Source organism: Palaemon carinicauda, chromosome 1 (genome assembly GCF_036898095.1).
Source record: "Palaemon carinicauda isolate YSFRI2023 chromosome 1, ASM3689809v2, whole genome shotgun sequence".
Taxonomy (NCBI): domain Eukaryota; kingdom Metazoa; phylum Arthropoda; class Malacostraca; order Decapoda; family Palaemonidae; genus Palaemon; species Palaemon carinicauda.
The window spans coordinates 118,411,939-118,428,809 of NC_090725.1; the positions used below are offsets into that span (position 1 = coordinate 118,411,939).

Below are 16,871 nucleotides of genomic sequence, written 5' to 3' on the forward strand. Positions count from 1 at the left end.
TTTGAATATGAAAAACACGTAAAAATGTGCAAAATTTATCATTAATTGAATGCCAAGTAACAAACTACCAATTAGCTACGATGGTGAAGATGGGTTGATTTCAATTCTAAGTACAAAATACCTGAATTCGACAGGTATAAGTACAGTAGAATTGTCATTGACTTTTATCTTCCTTCGTGGCCGAATGGGTTAGTCACTGTCTATATAAGCTTGCCGACCAGGGTTCGATTCCCGGCCGGAGCCAAGCTCTTGTCTTTGTGAGATTTCGTCTGGGGCTCTGATCCCGAGGTCGTTAAGAGAATCCAGACATTAATATATCAAAATATATATGGCTTATTTGAATATATATATATATATATATATATATATATATATATATATATATATATATATATATATATATATATATATATATATATATATACAGTCAGCGCGGGTCGGTCTGTCCGGGCAGCATCCGCCGTGCATTCATTTTGGTCCCCCCCCCATATCTACACTAATACACAATATAAATCAATAAAAATTTAATTGAACACTCACCAATATCCCTGCTACTTGTCTATAGGGTAGCCTTTCCTCTTCTTGACCTCCAAAAGTCGTCGAGGAACACTATCGGCGAGGTTTTGGAGTATTTCAGCAGGTATTTCCGCCCACACCTTATGGAGCGCCGCCTCGAGAAGTGTCACGTTTGTCGTCACTTCTTTACGAAGGCGGGCTTTAACTATCGCCCAAAGGTTCTCAATGGGCGAAATATCAGGACTTTGACCTGGCCAATCAGGAATATAGTTCACTTCGCTATTTTCCAGCCACTTTTTCACTTTTTTAGCCGTAGGGCAAGGGGCACCGTCCTGCTGAAAAATTTCAGCTCCTATAGCCGCAAAACAATCCGCTAAATTGTCTTTTAAAATGTTCAAATAGCGGTCAGCATTAACCGTTATGCCTTTAGGCAAAACAACAAGGCTTGGGGCACCACCGTAGGCAAACGAACCCCAGACCATAAGCCGTGAGATTAGGCTTAAGAGGATCTGACCCCTTTCGCCGCCACACTTTTATCCCGGTCGTCTCACTCACACAAAAGGTCGCTTCGTCACTCCACAAGACACTACGCCACTGCTCCAAGGTCCAATCCTTGTATGTCTTGGCAAAAGCAACCCTCCTCTGCCTTTGTTTCAAAGTTAAAGCGGGCTTCTTTCGCGCGATCACTTTCTCGAAGTCGAGGCGCTTCGACAGGTTTTCCTGAATCGTACGAACACTGACGTCGCTCAACAATTTAGGGTTCTGTTCTTTCAGTTGCTTAGCCGTTAATGTTGGATTTTCTTCTAGGGTTCGCTTTAATATATGTAAAGTACGATCAGGAATCTTCCGGGGAGGGGAACCAGCCTGGGAGTGAGAAGGGACCTCGGCGCTACCTCCTGCCTTGTACTTCGCCACCAAGCGCCTCACTGTCCTCTCGTTCACGCCAGTATTCTTCACGATTTCCTTCGTTTGCAGACCTAAATTATGACAGGTTATCACTCTAACAATGTCATCGTGACTTGTACGGGGTCTAGACATCACGGGGGGGGGGGGGTTTGATACACAAAAATGCCACGCGAACTCACAAAAGAACGATTGCAACTCGGCCCTCTCAACCTGACACAACCTCACTCCACGACTACAGGAAACACACTGGCTAGCTTCCACCTACGCAGATATGTAGATGCCAACTTGTATAAAAAGATGCCAATTAGTCAATTTGTCCCAGTCGATTTTTTCCCCAATAAACCCCATGCCTCCGATTTGCGCGGAACGCTGTGTCCGGCCCACTACCCGGACACAGCGATCTGCGCTGACTGTATATATATATATATATATATATATATATATATATATATATATATATATATATATATATATATCTACTCAGGAAGATCAGATGGAGTTGGAAGAGAAGGGGTAGGAATGATGATGGCACCAAGACCAGAAAAGGCATCAACCGAGTGGAGAGCTGTAAATAGTAGATTGTCACTTGCAAAGTTCAAACCAAAGCAGTGCAATATGAGTATTATAGTTTGCTATGCACCAACAAATAATTTCCCTGAAGGAATGAAAGATGGATACTATGAAGAACTGCAGAGGGTAATAGATGAGGTCCCCTGAGAGATATTTGAAAATTGTGACTGGTGACTTCAATGCTAAAGATGGAAGAAATAATCAAGGGATAGAGAATGTGATGGGTGTCGAGGGTATTGGCGAAGTTGCAAATAAAAATGGAGCACATTTCATAAGTTTCTTTTCAGCAAACAATCTTGTTATTGGAGGTATTCTTTTTCAACACAAGCACACCCACAAGTATACATGGACTTCACCATGTGGCAATTTAGAAATTCAGGTAGAAAACATTGCCATTAAAAAGAGAGAAGGAGGAATCTGAGAAATGTAAGAAGCTATAGAGGTGCAGATATTGGTAGTGATCACCAGCTTCTCATTGTCACACTGAAATTGAAACTGAAAGCACCCAACAGAAAGATAGATAGAATACCAAAGTTTGATACAACTAAGCTCTTTTAAAGGAAGAGCACAGAGAAATTTGCAATTGAATGTAGGAATCCATTTGCAGCCTTAGAGACTTTAAGAGATGAAGAACAAACAATGAAGAATGGCGTGATATTAAGAACATATATCAGTAGGTTGGTAATGAAGTCTTGGGACACGCAGTTACAAGAAAAAAGCCATGGATATCAAATGATACTTGGGATACTATAAAAAGGAGACAAAGACAGTAATTGATTGTTGAAAGTTTCCGAGGAAGAAATGAAAATTACAAGGTAGAGCATGCTAAGTATTCCAGTACTGTATTGATAGTGAGGTCAAACGAAAATCCCGGAATAACTGAGGAGAATATTTAGACAGTAACATAGATGAGGCCGACAATGCTATGAATTCAGGAACTGGCTAGGATGTACGTATTGCTCATAGAATTATTAAATGAAATCTTGACTGGGGCAAAGAAGAAGCATATACCCATCAAAAAGAGGGATGGGTCTGTTATAGCAACAGAAGATGAAGAAAGGCAACGTTGGATGGCATACTTTAGTGAGGTTATGAATAGGAGTATGAAGGGAATAAATTGATTGATATATCTGAAGCTGATGAAGACCTTGATGTGACCATGAATGAATTCAGTGTGTTTGAGGTCAAAGCTATCCTTAAAAATTAGAGATGGAAAGCTCCAGGATACGATGGAATAACTGCCGAGATGATAGTGGTAAAAAATGAAGTAACTCCCAGACTACTTACAAGATTATTTTGTTGAATGTGGCATGAAGAGGCAAAGCCTGATGAATGGGAGTTAGGAGTGTTGTTAAAAATAGCAAAAAATAAGAAACCTGACTGATTGCAATAATTACAGAGGTATAGCACTTACATCAGTTATGAAAATATATAGTATGCTTATTCTAAAGAGACTGGAGAGTAAGATTAATGTAAATGTGAGAGATGAACAAGCAGGATTTAGAAAAGGAATAAGTTGCACGGACCAGATTTTCATTTTGAGACATGTTGTACAGCATTGCGTAGAATATAGAAATCACCTTTTGGTGGCATTTGTGGACTGAAAAAGTCTTTGATAGTGCGTACCGGCCAATTTTGTGGAGAGTCCTGCGTTATTATGGAATTCCTCTAAAGTATGTAAATTTGATTAAGTCTGTTCATAAAAATAGCAAGTGAAAGATCAATTTTGTGGGGAGTCCTGCGTTATTATGGAATTCCTCTTAAGTACGTAAATTAGATTAAGTCTGTTCGTGAGCATAGCAAGTGGAAAGTTAATGTTAATGGAGTCTCATCAAATGAATTTCCAGTGAACAGAAGAGTACTCCAAGGTAATGTGTTGTCACCTATGTTGTTTATCCTCCTCATGGATTTTGTAATGCATAGAACAGTAGGAGATGGGGGAGAAGGATTGGACTTGATTGGTGATAGGAATTTAGCAGATCTAGAGTAGGCATGTGTGTTTATATTATATATATCTATCTATCTATCTATCTATCTATCTATATATATATATATATATATATATGAAAATGTATGTATATATATATATATGTGTGTGTATATTTACATATATATACATATATATACATACATATATACACACAAATATATATAAACATATATATATATATATATATATATATATATATATATATATATATATACATATATATACATATATATACACATATATATACATTTATATATATATATATATATATATATATATATATATATATATATATATATATATATATACATATACATGCAGAAGAACCACAGGGAAAATGAAAATACAAAATTTTGATATTTTAATTATAAAATAAATTTTTGAATATACTTACCCGGTGAATATATAATAGCTGACGTCTCCGGCGGCTCGACAGAAAAACACAAAAACTCGCGAGCGATCGCTATGAAGGTTGCGGGTGTGCCCACCAGCGCCAACTATCGGCCAGATACCGCATATACATGTAAACAGCTCCAATTCTTCTCATCCCGCTGGGTCTCTATCGGGGAGGAAGGGGGGGCCTTTAATTTATATATTCACCGGGTAAGTATATTCAAAAATTTATTTTATAACTAAAATATCATTTTTAAATATTTAACTTAGCCGGTGAATATATAATAGCTGATTCACACCCATGGTGGTGGGTAGAGACCAGAATTAATTAAGTTTACAGCGTATATGCTTAGAGTTTTTGACAGTTATATCATAACAAAACCCAAATATATATAGGTACCTGGTAAGGAAGTTGACTTAGACGATTACTCTGCCTTGTTAGTCTGTCTTCCTCACGAAGCCCAGCGATCCTCTTAGGATGCTGAAAGACTCCCAGGAGCTGAAGTATCAAGGGCTGCAACCCATACAACAGGACCTCATCAAACCCCTAATCTGGGCGCTCTCAAGAAATGACATTTGACCACCCGCCAAATCAACCAGGATGCGAAAGGCTTCTTAGCCTTCCGTACAACCCAAAAACAAGATTAAAAACATTTCAAGAGACAGATTAAAAGGATATTGGAATTAAGGTAATGTAGTGGTAGAACCCTCACCCACTACTGCACTCGCTGCAACGAATGGACCCAGTGTGTAGCAGTCCTCGTAAAGAGTCTGGACATCTTTTAAGTAAAATGACGCGAATACCGACTTGCTTCTCCAAAAGGTCGCGTCCATAATACTTTGCAGAGATCTATTTTGCTTAAAGGCCACGGAAGTTGCTATAGCTCTTACTTCGTGCGTCTTAACCTTAAGCAAGCATCGGTCTTTTTCATTCAAGTGAGAATGAGCCTCTCGTATTAAAAATCTGATAAAATATGACAAAGCATTCTTTGACATAGGCAATGATGGTTTCTTAACTGAGCACCATAATGCCTCAGATCCACCTCGTAAGGACTTAGTACGAGCTAAGTAGAACTTAAGAGCTCTAACTGGACACAGCACTCTTTCAAGTTCGTTGCCTACGATCTCTGACAGGCAAGGTATATCAAAGGACTTAGGCCAAGGACGAGAAGGCAGTTCATTTTTGGCCAGGAAACCAAGTTGAAGTGAACATGTGGCTTTTTCTGTAGAAAAGCCGATGTTCTTACTGAAGGCATGAATTTCACTGACCCTTTTAGCCGAAGCCAAGCACACTAGGAAAAGCGTCTTGAGGGTGAGATCCTTCAGGGAGGCTGAATGTAATGGCTCAAACCTGTCTGACATGAGGAACCTTAGGACCACGTCTAAGTTCCATCCAGGAGTTGCCAAACGACGTTCCTTAGAGGTCTCGAAAGACTTAAGGAGATCTTGGAGATCTTTATTGTTGGAAAGATCTAAGCCTCTATGACGAAAGACCGAAGCCAACATGCTCCTGTAGCCCTTAATCGTGGGAGCTGAGAGGGAGCGAACATTTCTCAGATGTAAAAGAAAATCTCCGATTTGGGCTACAGAGGTACTGGAAGAGGACACAGATGCTGACTTGCACCAGTCTCGAAAGACTTCCCACTTCGACTGGTATACTCTGATGGTAGAAGCTCTCCTAGCTCTCGCAATCGCACTGGCTGCCTCCTTCGAAAAGCCTCGAGCTCTTGAGAGTCTCTCGATAGTCTGAAGGCAGTCAACTGAAGCGCGGGGAGGCTTTGATGAACATTCTTTACGTGGGGCTGACGTAAGAGATCTACCCTTAGAGGAAGACTTCTTGGAATGTCTACCAGCCATTGAAGTACCTCGGTGAACCACTCTCTCGCGGGCCAGAGGGGAGCAACCAACGTCAACCTTGTCCCTTCGTGAGAGGCGAACTTCTGCAGTACCTTGTTGACTATCTTGAATGGTGGGAATGCATATAAGTCCAGATGAGACCAATCCAGTAGAAACGCGTCTATGTGGATTGCCTCTGGATCTGGGACTGGTGAGCAATAGATTGGTAACCTTTTGGTCAACGAGGTGGCAAAGAGGTCTATGGTGGGTTGACCCCAAGTCGCCCAAAGACTCTTGCACACGTCCTTGTGGAGGGTCCATTCCGTGGGTATCACCTGACCCCTCCGACTGAGACAGTCTGCCAAGACGTTCAAGTCCCCCTGGATGAATCTCGTCAACAGGGAGATGCCTCGATTTCTTGACCATATGAGAAGGTCCCTTGCGATCTCGTACAGCGTGAGGGAGTGTGCGCCTCCTTGCTTGGAGATGTACGCCAAAGCTGTGGTGTTGTCTGAGTTGACCTCTACCACTTTGTTTCGAAGAAAGCTTTCGAATTTCATCAAGGCCAAGTGGACTGCTAATAGCTCCTTGCCGTTGATGTGCATGCTCTTCTGACTTGAGGTCCACAGACCCGAGCATTCCCGACCGTCCAGGGTCGCACCCCAACCCAAATCCGACCCTCTGAGAACAACACGTGGTTTGGGTTCTTGACTGCTAGGGATAGTCCCTTTCTCAGACTGATATTGCTGTCCCACCATTTCAGGCATGCCTTTACTGGTTCGGAGACTGGGATTGATACCGTCTCTAACGTCTTGTCCTTGTTCCAGTGAGAGGCTAGATGGAACTGGAGAGGCCGAAGGTGTAGTCTCCCTAGCGAGACAAACTGCTCCAGGGATGAGAGTCCCCACGAGACTCATCCAACTCCTGACTGAACAACGTTCTCTTTTCAGCATTAGTTGGACTTTGAGCAGGGCTTCTATTCGGGTGGCAAACGGAAAAGCCCGAAAAACTGGACTGCGAATCTCCATCCCCAAATATAGAATAGTCTGGGATGGGATCAGTTGGGACTTTTCTAGGTTGACCAAAAGTCCCAACTCCTTGGCCAGACCCAACGTCCAATGTAGATCCTGCAGACAGCGATGACTGGACGATGCTCTGAGAAGCCAGTCGTCCAAGTACAGGGAGGCTCGGATTCCCGATAGATGGAGGAATTTTGCCACATTCCTCATGAGCCTCGTAAACACGAGAGGAGCAGGACTGAGGCCAAAGCACAGGGCTCGAAACTGGTACACCACATTCCTGTAAACAAACCTCAGAAACGGTTGGGAATCCGGGTGTATAGGAATGTGGAAGTACGCATCTCGTAGGTCGAGAGAGACCATCCAGTCTCCCTCTCTGACCGCTGCTAAGACGGACTTCGTGGTCTCCATCGTGAATTTTGTTTTTGTAACAAAAACGTTGAGCGCACTGACGTCTAGCACCGGTCTCCAACCTCCTGTATGCTTTGGGACTAGGAAGAGACGGTTGTAAAACCCCGGTGATTGAAGGTCCGAGACTTTCACCACCGCTCCCTTCTCTAGCAACAGAGACACTTCTTGATTTAGGGCTTGTCTCTTTGACTCCTCTCGGTACCTGGGAGAGAGGTCTATGGGAGTTGTCACTAGAGGAGGTTTGCGTACAAACGGTATTTTGTACCCCTCTCTGAGCAACAGAACAGACTCTTGGTCTGCACCCCTCTTCTCCCAGGCCTGCCAGAAGCTCTTCAATCTGGCACTTACCGCTGTCTGAGGCTGTGGGCAGTCAGACTCTGCCACGGGAGGACTTGGCTCCTCTCTTCTTACCTCTCTTTCCCTCGGCACGAGAGCTTCCCCTGCTGGGAGCTCTGCCACGAAAGGGCGGGATAAATCTAGATGCAGGAGTCTCGATCCTGGGTCTCACAGCAAAGGATGCAGAAGGAGCCCCTTTGCGAGCAGAGGACGCCATCAGGTCATGGGTGTCCTTCTGCACAAGCGAAGCAGCTATATCCTTAACCAGCTGTTGCGGAAACAAGGACGCTGATAAGGGAGCAAAGAGCAGTTCCGATCTCTGACAGGGAGTAACTCCTGCCGAAAGGAAAGAGCAAAGGGTTTCCCGCTTCTTTAAGACTCCCGACGTAAAGGTGGAGGCGAGCTCATTGGAGCCATCGCGGATGGCTTTATCCATACAGGACATGATAAGTAAGGAAACATCTTGGTCGGCAGACGAGATCTTCCTTCTTAAAGCTCCTAATGACCAGTCAAGAAAGTTAAACACTTCAAAGGCCCTGTATACGCCTTTAAGCAGATGGTCAAGGTCCGAGGAGGACCAACAAATCTTCGAGCGTCTCATGGCCAGGCGACGGGGAGAGTCTACGAGGCTTGAGAAGTCACCCTGGGCAGAGGCAGGGACTCCCAAGCCGAGAACTTCTCCCGTGTCATACCAGACGCTCGATCTAGAAGCAAGCTTAGAAGGAGGGAAGGCAAAGGCCGTCTTCCCCAAACTCCTCCTGGTATCCAACCAGTCGCCTAGAAGACGTAAAGCCCTCTTGGAAGAGCGAGAAAGCACTAGCTTAGTAAAGGCTGGCTTGGTAGCAGGTAAGCCTAGAGCAAACTCAGACGGAGGCGAACGAGGAGCAACAGCAACAAAGTGATCTGGAAAAAGATCCTTGAAAATCAACATGATCTTCTTAAAGTCCATCGAAGGAGGAACCGCCTTAGGTTCATCTACATCTGAAGGATTATCATCAGGATGAGGATCAGCAACGTCCTCATCTGAAGGAGCTTCGTCCGATAACTGCTGAGTTACAAGCAAGGGCGAGACCTGCTTTGGTGGCAATGCTTGACAAGCAGAGTCCACACGCACCGGAGCATCAGAAGCGGTCCAGGACGCTACGTCATGTAACTGCTTAACAGCCTGACTGTCAACAACAACAGGAGCGGGAGGACGCTCGACGTCAACTCAAGACTGCCTTGACTGCCTAGAATGAGCAGTCAAAACAACTCTTGACTGCGGTGCTTGACGCTCAGCGTCAAAACAAGCCAACTTCGCTGGTTGGCGAACGTCCTGAACGTCAACAAGAGCATTCGGCAGCGGCTGAACGTCCACATGCGGCTGAAAGTCAACACGGGACTGCATCGAGTGAGGCTCTACAAAACGTGACTGACGTGACTTTGTAACGCCAACGTCAACAGGACGAGCAAAGGCTCGTTTGGGCGGCTGACGGCCACGATCTCGATCAGCTAAGCGGCGAGGATCATCGTGAACCTTTTCAGCAGAATAGTCCTCCATAAGAGAGGCAAGCTTATTCTGCATGTCTTGCAGTACAACCCATTTAGGATCAACGGGAATGGGTGCGGTAAGAGACGAGGGTAACGTCTGTGACTGCAAAACATTGCCTACACTAAGACTCTCGGAGCCTGTGTTACGCTTCTGTTTAGGCGGCGAGCAGTCTTCCGATGACTGCACAGGGTCAGAGCTGTCCCAATGGCTACAACCAGGACGCTGGACCTGTCCTGAAGGGACTGACTTTCGCTTTAAGGGTCTTGAAACCTTGCTCCACGGTTTCTTACGCGAAAAGCCTTCGGATGACGAGGAGAAAACCGTCTCGCTCGTCTTATGGTAGGGGCGGTCTTGACGAGACACGCCTGAAACCATAGAGGGAACGTCTGTTCGTTGGTTAAAGCCTCTCGAACCCATAAGTCCTACGACATTACTTCTCCCTGGGGCTTGGGAGCTTGCAAGAGGTCTCGGACTAGGCGAACGACAGGCACGAACAGACGAACCCTCGGTCGCAACACTGATAACACTTTGCGCACTAATCACTTTCCCACGATTTTCTAATGTGGCACTCTGACACTTTAACTCTTTTACGTCCGCCATGAGTTGATTACGGTCCGTAGCTAACGACTCAACTCTCTCGCCCAAAGCATGAATGGCACGTAACATATCCCGCATTGATGGTTCCTGAGTGCTAGTAGAGGGTTCAGGCACAACTACTACAGGGGAAGGATTAGGTTCAGGGGCATGGGAGGAGGAAAATTCTAACGATCTAGAGGAACTTCTCCTCACCCTATATCTCTCTAGCTTACGAGAATACTTGTCAAACTCAAGCCAATCGAATTCCGAAAGGCCCACGCACTCCTCACACCGATCTCCTAATTGACAGGTTTTACCCCGACAATTAGAACACACAGTATGTGGGTCGAGAGAGGCCTTTGGAAGACGCTTATTGCAATCCCTAGCATTACATTTACGAAATCTAGGAATTGGAGAAGGGTCAGCCATTTTGAAAAAGTCAAAGAAAGTCCAAAAAAAATCCAAAGTCATCAACAATTAAATCTATCCAAAAAAGAGTTCAAGAGTTTAAGTTGAAGATAAAACACCTGCACTGCGAAAGCTCAAACCAAAAGGAAGTACTTCACCAAGACTGTTGAAAAACTCCAGGTTAACAGCGAGTAATGGTACGTCTTGTCGATCAGACCGACAGAGAAGAATTGGAGCTGTTTACATGTATAAGCGGTATCTGGCCGATAGTTGGCGCTGGTGGGCACACCCGCAACCTTCATAGCGATCGCTCGCGAGTTTTTGTGTTTTTCTGTCGAGCCGCCGGAGACGTCAGCTATTATATATTCACCGGCTAAGTTAAATATTTAAAAACGTATATTTCGTATTTTCATTTTCCCTGTGGTTCTTCTGCATCTGAGCATCACGTTTTCCTGTGATTTTTACGCATACATATACATATACATATATACATACACATACACACACACACGCACATATATATATATATATATATATATATATATATATATATATATATATATATATATACTGTATGTTGGAAAACATACTACTGTATATCATATACTGTAGCTTTCTAACTGCTGTATTTACTATACTGCAGAAATACTGGCTACTGGATAATCTTATACTGTAGTTCTGCCGGCATGCTACCGGCTAGGCTAGTACCTGACGGCACTAGCCGACAGAGAGAGAGAAAGCATGGAGAGAAGGGCTACCGTAATATTATAGTTTAGTACAATAATTAGGGTTGTAGGGACTACTGTCTCTACTGCCTTCTTCCAGAATGAGGATTCAAATGGAAGGGGAGAATGTAATAATTCTAGCTTTCATCCAGCCACAGTATCTGTTGCCGGCTGCTCTGCCGGTTCCAGGGTTTGTGGATGGCAGTCCAAGAGAGGACTGAAGAATACTCAAAGTTATTAGGGTCTCCCACTGGCAGCCGTCATGGCCGGCACAACCTTCCCCAGAGCCTTGCTTCCATTAGGGGGGAAGGTCGAAGCGGCAATTAAGCCGCCTTTGTAGGAGCCCGGCCGGCATCGCAATCCGCCTGGCAAGCGGGGAGATTGTAGAATACCGGCCATACATGTTGTGACGGCTAGGCCATCAATAAAGGACAGAAGGGGAAGGGAAAGGGTCTTATATTTTGCGTCGAAAGAAGGTGGCACGTCTGCCTCCTACTGTCGGCAACAAACACAGAAACATAGTTTCCTATGCTGGTGCCGTCTTGGGCGGCAGAGGAATAACGATTCCTCAGCCTAAGACCTTGCCGGATATAAGACATGTCTTCTAGACCACAAGGGAGAAGGTGGCGGCAACTGTACTACCACTTTCGGTTGTGGACTAGGAAAGCCGGTCTTCCTATGCCTGCAACTGTGAAACCGGCAGGGGAGTGACTAATCCCACGTCAGTAGAGTTGCCGACAACAAGACTGAATACCGAGTTACTGTCATAATTCAAAGCCAGGATACCCACCGGCAAAGAGGGAAGACAGAAACACTATCCCAGTCAAGCCGGAGTACACTACTCTATGGCAAGACCAAGATAGGGTTGTCGCCTAATGGCGGAACTCAGAGGGAAGGAAGGGTTTATCCTTAAATCTCTAAAAGAGACGAGTATCGAATTATGTTAGTAATTCTAGGAGACATGCTATCTCCGACTGAATTGATAAAACGATACAAGAGGATAAACGGGGATAACGTTACTAAAGTATACTAAAACACATTAGGCTAGCCTAACTCGAGTTGGGATCTCGGCTACGCTACGTCACCGAGACCCTATCATATACGATCGAAACGTTTAACAGAAGAGGAAATATTACATGTATAATCTGATCTTCACTAGTATAATTTGCCTAAATACATATAATTCATTAAAGCTAAATAACGGGGACATCGTACTACTAACCAAATAAAGCATTTATGGCGTACGGCAGCGGTCCAAAACGGCCGCCTCCGGTGATGGCTGTGCTCCACTAAATACATCTAAATTATGCTAATTTAACTGTGAAAAGGGAGCTAAAAATCATACACAGGAAAGATTAAATACTCAACTTTCCAGAGGATGAAGATGCTGGAGAATGCATGGTAATAATCCTTGAAATAGTAACAAAACCGAGAGCAAGAGGGAGATACACCGTGCTTAATTCGCTACTACAAAAGGAATGAGTTACGCCGTAGTAGTACGGGAAAGGGGATCCACCGGGTAACCTTGATGACGGCTCCCCTTCAATTTCACCACTCTTCCCCCTCAGAGCGAAAACTCTATTCGGGGTGAAGATTTCCATGTGTCGTATCAAGAAATACGTCCCGATATTATGCGATAACCTTAAGAATTTTCTTAAGGATACTCGTGCCAGGAGTTAGAATTCTGGAGACCTGTGGTCAATTCTCTGGGAGTATCACTGTAGCCAAATATCCCTTAGAAAGCTGCCTACAGGAACCTTCCATCAGGACGACATGGCTGAGCCCCCCCCCCAAATATATATATATATATATATATATATATATATATATATATATATATATATATATATATATATATATATATATATGTGTGTGTGTATGTGTGTATGTATATGTATGCAAATAGTTTTCTACTTCTGCAGTAAAGATCCAACTTTCTCAGTTCAATACAATTCTAAGATTGTGACGAAAGGGAAACAATAATGAGTCTAAAGCAACTTAGCACCGGAATTTGAACAGGTAAGTATTCATGACCCAAAGAAAAAAATGGTGGGTACTAATAGATGGATATTTAAATATATGCACCCTTCAGTGTCATATAATGCATGAAGTTGCTCTTCCTGGTAGAATCTAACATACCATGGATTTCTACCCTGAAATGATCCTGATGGCCTAACTCATACAGAAGAAACTCTGGAATCCAGGAGGGTTGTCAGGTAATAGGGAGGGAGCTGGTTCTTGAAAGGTATTCTGTAGCCATTCTACAGGCCTGAGATTACATTGTTGCCAAGTGGAATTCTGGGAACCTATACAGTACTCATAGCAGCTGCACAGTGGGGAACTGCCTTCTTTTGTCCCATAACTTATTTTCAGTTTTGGAAGTTTGGCCTCTCAAGCCCGAGGTCCTAGACAGCCAAAAGTGAAGGCTGGGCTACTGGACCTTTGTAAGACCCAGGAAGTATATTGAAGGAGAATAAATGATAGACCAGAATGTCGTTAACATTGCACAGCTCTTTTTCACTACCACAACCTCAACCTTGCTCTCTACACTTCAAAATCATAGAAGCCGTCCAGTTCAAAATAAGAATATTACAAGAAAAAGCCATTAGTTAACAAATTTAAACAAACACACAATAAGGTTGAGGACATGGAATTTTATAGACACAAGAAAATGTGATCTTATAATAAATAAGAAATAATGTAGACCTAATGCACCCTAACAATACACCAGACAAGTTTAGGTCTAATTTCATAATATTAGAGAACACTAAAACAGGTTGAAAAAACATGAGTTTACACTCAAATTATTGAAATATTGATCTCAATGCTCAATTTTCACAAATATTACAGTATTTATGCCACTTGATGACAGATTTTAGATGGGCTAAACCTTTGAATAACATTTGAACAATGAAGAATGCAATTTGAACCAAAGTAAAATTTTTATTCTTTTAATATTTTTTCTCTTCCAGTTTAAAAGTTTACTTACCTGCAACTAAGCTTGGATTTCTACCAGCATAATGTGTGTAAGAACAGCCTACTCTTGTACAAGCTCCATCATAAGCACATTTTGGATGAATGTAAGCACACTTGTCACCAAATTTGCAGTTTGGAAACAGCCTGAATAAAAAATATTAAAAAATTAACTTACAGTAGTAACAGAATATATGTGATGTAGGAAAACTACAAAAATCATGACTTTTTCACATTAAGTTATAGACAAAAACGCCTGCCTCAACTCTGAGAGGCTACTGAATGATCAGACGGCGTGCTACATGACACCTAGATGGCAATGAATAAAATATGCAAGATGGTGTGATAAAATTTTTGCTTGCTCTTTAATTTTGGCTAATATCTAATGGTACAGCATATATCATTTCAATACATCTTACTATGTTTCATGCTGAGTCCATTGGCAAATCTCTCTTTTCAATATCTACCATTTAAAAATTATATCGATTCCCATTCTCCCTAACTCCAAGTAAGTTATGGTTGGGCAGACAATCTGGGGCACTCAATAGTAAACAATATGGCTTTGGTATGCTTACATTACTTGTGAACCTCTTTACATGTAGCCATTATTTCATTCAGCCCCATGCTTCTCCTTTCCGAGTATTTTTAGGGACTTTTAGAGGGTAGTCATATAAAGGGGATGGAGGAATTATCAAACTCAAGCCAAAAACTTCAGCACACCACTATCCAGAGAACAAGAAACCACAGAAGTGGGTGGAAATGGTCTATACAAAACAAGAGAATGGGTAATCTTATGAAACATGTCTGAGTCGAGATCCACGTCAAAGGCTTGATTGAGAGATTCTGATGAAACTGATTTATATTACAGTATAGTTACTAGCTGGAGCTTCCTCTCCACAAAGATGTGATACCGAAAGGAAGCAGAGAAATCCAGAATTATCAGATGAAGGGACTGACTCTTTAGAAAAGCCATCCACATCTTCCACACAAATTGGTATTGTCTATTGAATGAAGACCTCTTGCAGCTCATTCAAAAGTCAAGTTGTGAGCTGAGAAATCGTTCTAAAAAATACAAGAGAAAATCCAAGCGTGAAGGTTCGGAGTCAGAAAGGAGGAAATAAAGATAATCCAACTTCCTACTTTCTGATACAGCTGTGTAAACCAAAGCAGTTGTAATCTTGGCCTCAGACTTTGACGTGGATATTACGGACTGCTGGGCCAAAATGCTGCTAATACCACAGCTGTTCCTGAAAAATCCTGAAAGATACGCAAAGCCTTTGAGACCAAAATTGTCGGAAGAATTAGATAGATTGATGATCATCTGGTTACCTCTGGATTCGGGGCATCTCTTGCCACTACAGTACTTGAGAGTTCACATTTGGAGCTACATATTGTAAATTTGTGGTTCTCTTTTGTTACAAACTGATTTATTTGGAGATCTTGATCTAGCTACAAAAAAGAACTCTGACCCAGGGTCCATTCCGTACGCATGACTGCCTGTCTGGATAGGGTGTCAACCACTACAGTGAGTGAACCAGATGGATGGAATGATGACAGGAACACATTTTTCTCCTGAAGAAACTTCTTAATGGGAAGAGTCACGGCATTGAGAATTCTTGATCAGAATCCTCCCCCTTCCTGAGGCAACAGACAGCTACTTGGTTGTTTATGAAGATCTTTAGATCGGAGTTCCTATTTGGACTAACTCTCTCAACACATTTTTTGTGAAATACTGTATAGCAAACTGAGGGGACCATTTCCTGAACACAAAGGTCTCCTCAGAATAATATTACCTCCCCTACCCAACCGGGATGCATCTGCATGAAGGATCATGGTAATATGGGGAGAGACCAATGGGACCAACATGGAAAAGGAATTTGATGTCATCTTTGGCCCGAGATTCTTTTGCAATGAACAGGCAATTGAGCCCTACGATCCTGTTTTATATATATATATATATATATATATATATATATATATATATATATATATATATATATAATACCCTTATCAAACAAAAATTTCAAGTCAATTGAGCAAAAACTTTTAGATTTAAGGGTAAAAATAATTATTTTTTGAGAATTTAGTTAGCTATTTCTCCAATAATATGACACCAATTGTATTCAAAATCATACCATAAATATTTCATAAACCGAATAATTCTGTGACAAAATTTTGATTTTCCTTTTTCTCTTTTTTTTAATGAATTTTTTCTGGTCTAGATGTAAAAAAGTCGGGAAAAAAGGGAAATCAAAATTCTGTCACACAGAATTATAGGATTTTTATTCCTCTTTCCAATGATATCTTTCACTCTAAAATTGAACAAAAAATATCTGAGAAATGGCTACCAATAACTTTTTTCTTAGATTGAATAGTTTGGTACCATCAATAAATTTCACTATGGAGCTGGAGAATAATTGTACCCTACCTTTTTTGGACTGTCGCATACATAGATGTAACAATAGACTCAAGTTTAGTGTATACAGAAAGCCAACGAATATCTCAGCATATGACCATTACTACTCAAACCAAGGCAACAAAGTTAAGAAATCTGTATTTACTTCTATGTTTTTAAGAGCATTGCGAGTCTGCAGCCCTGAATATATTCTCACGTTAGAGATAAAAATCACATGATTAATTGGTCAGGTGCAAAGAAATTGGTTCATTCAAATAACATCATA

At 42.2% G+C, this 16,871-nt stretch overlaps 1 protein-coding gene across 1 annotated transcript in view; it reads right to left on the bottom strand.

Annotated features, from left to right (window-relative positions):
• Positions 1-16,871, bottom strand: part of Nab2 (Nuclear polyadenosine RNA-binding 2) — a 379,140-nt gene that overhangs the window by 24,847 nt on the left and 337,422 nt on the right. Inside the window, exon 15 of the mRNA XM_068384339.1 lies at positions 14,207-14,337. Coding sequence (XP_068240440.1) covers positions 14,207-14,337 — 131 coding nt within the window. The remainder of the gene's footprint in view (positions 1-14,206; positions 14,338-16,871) is intronic.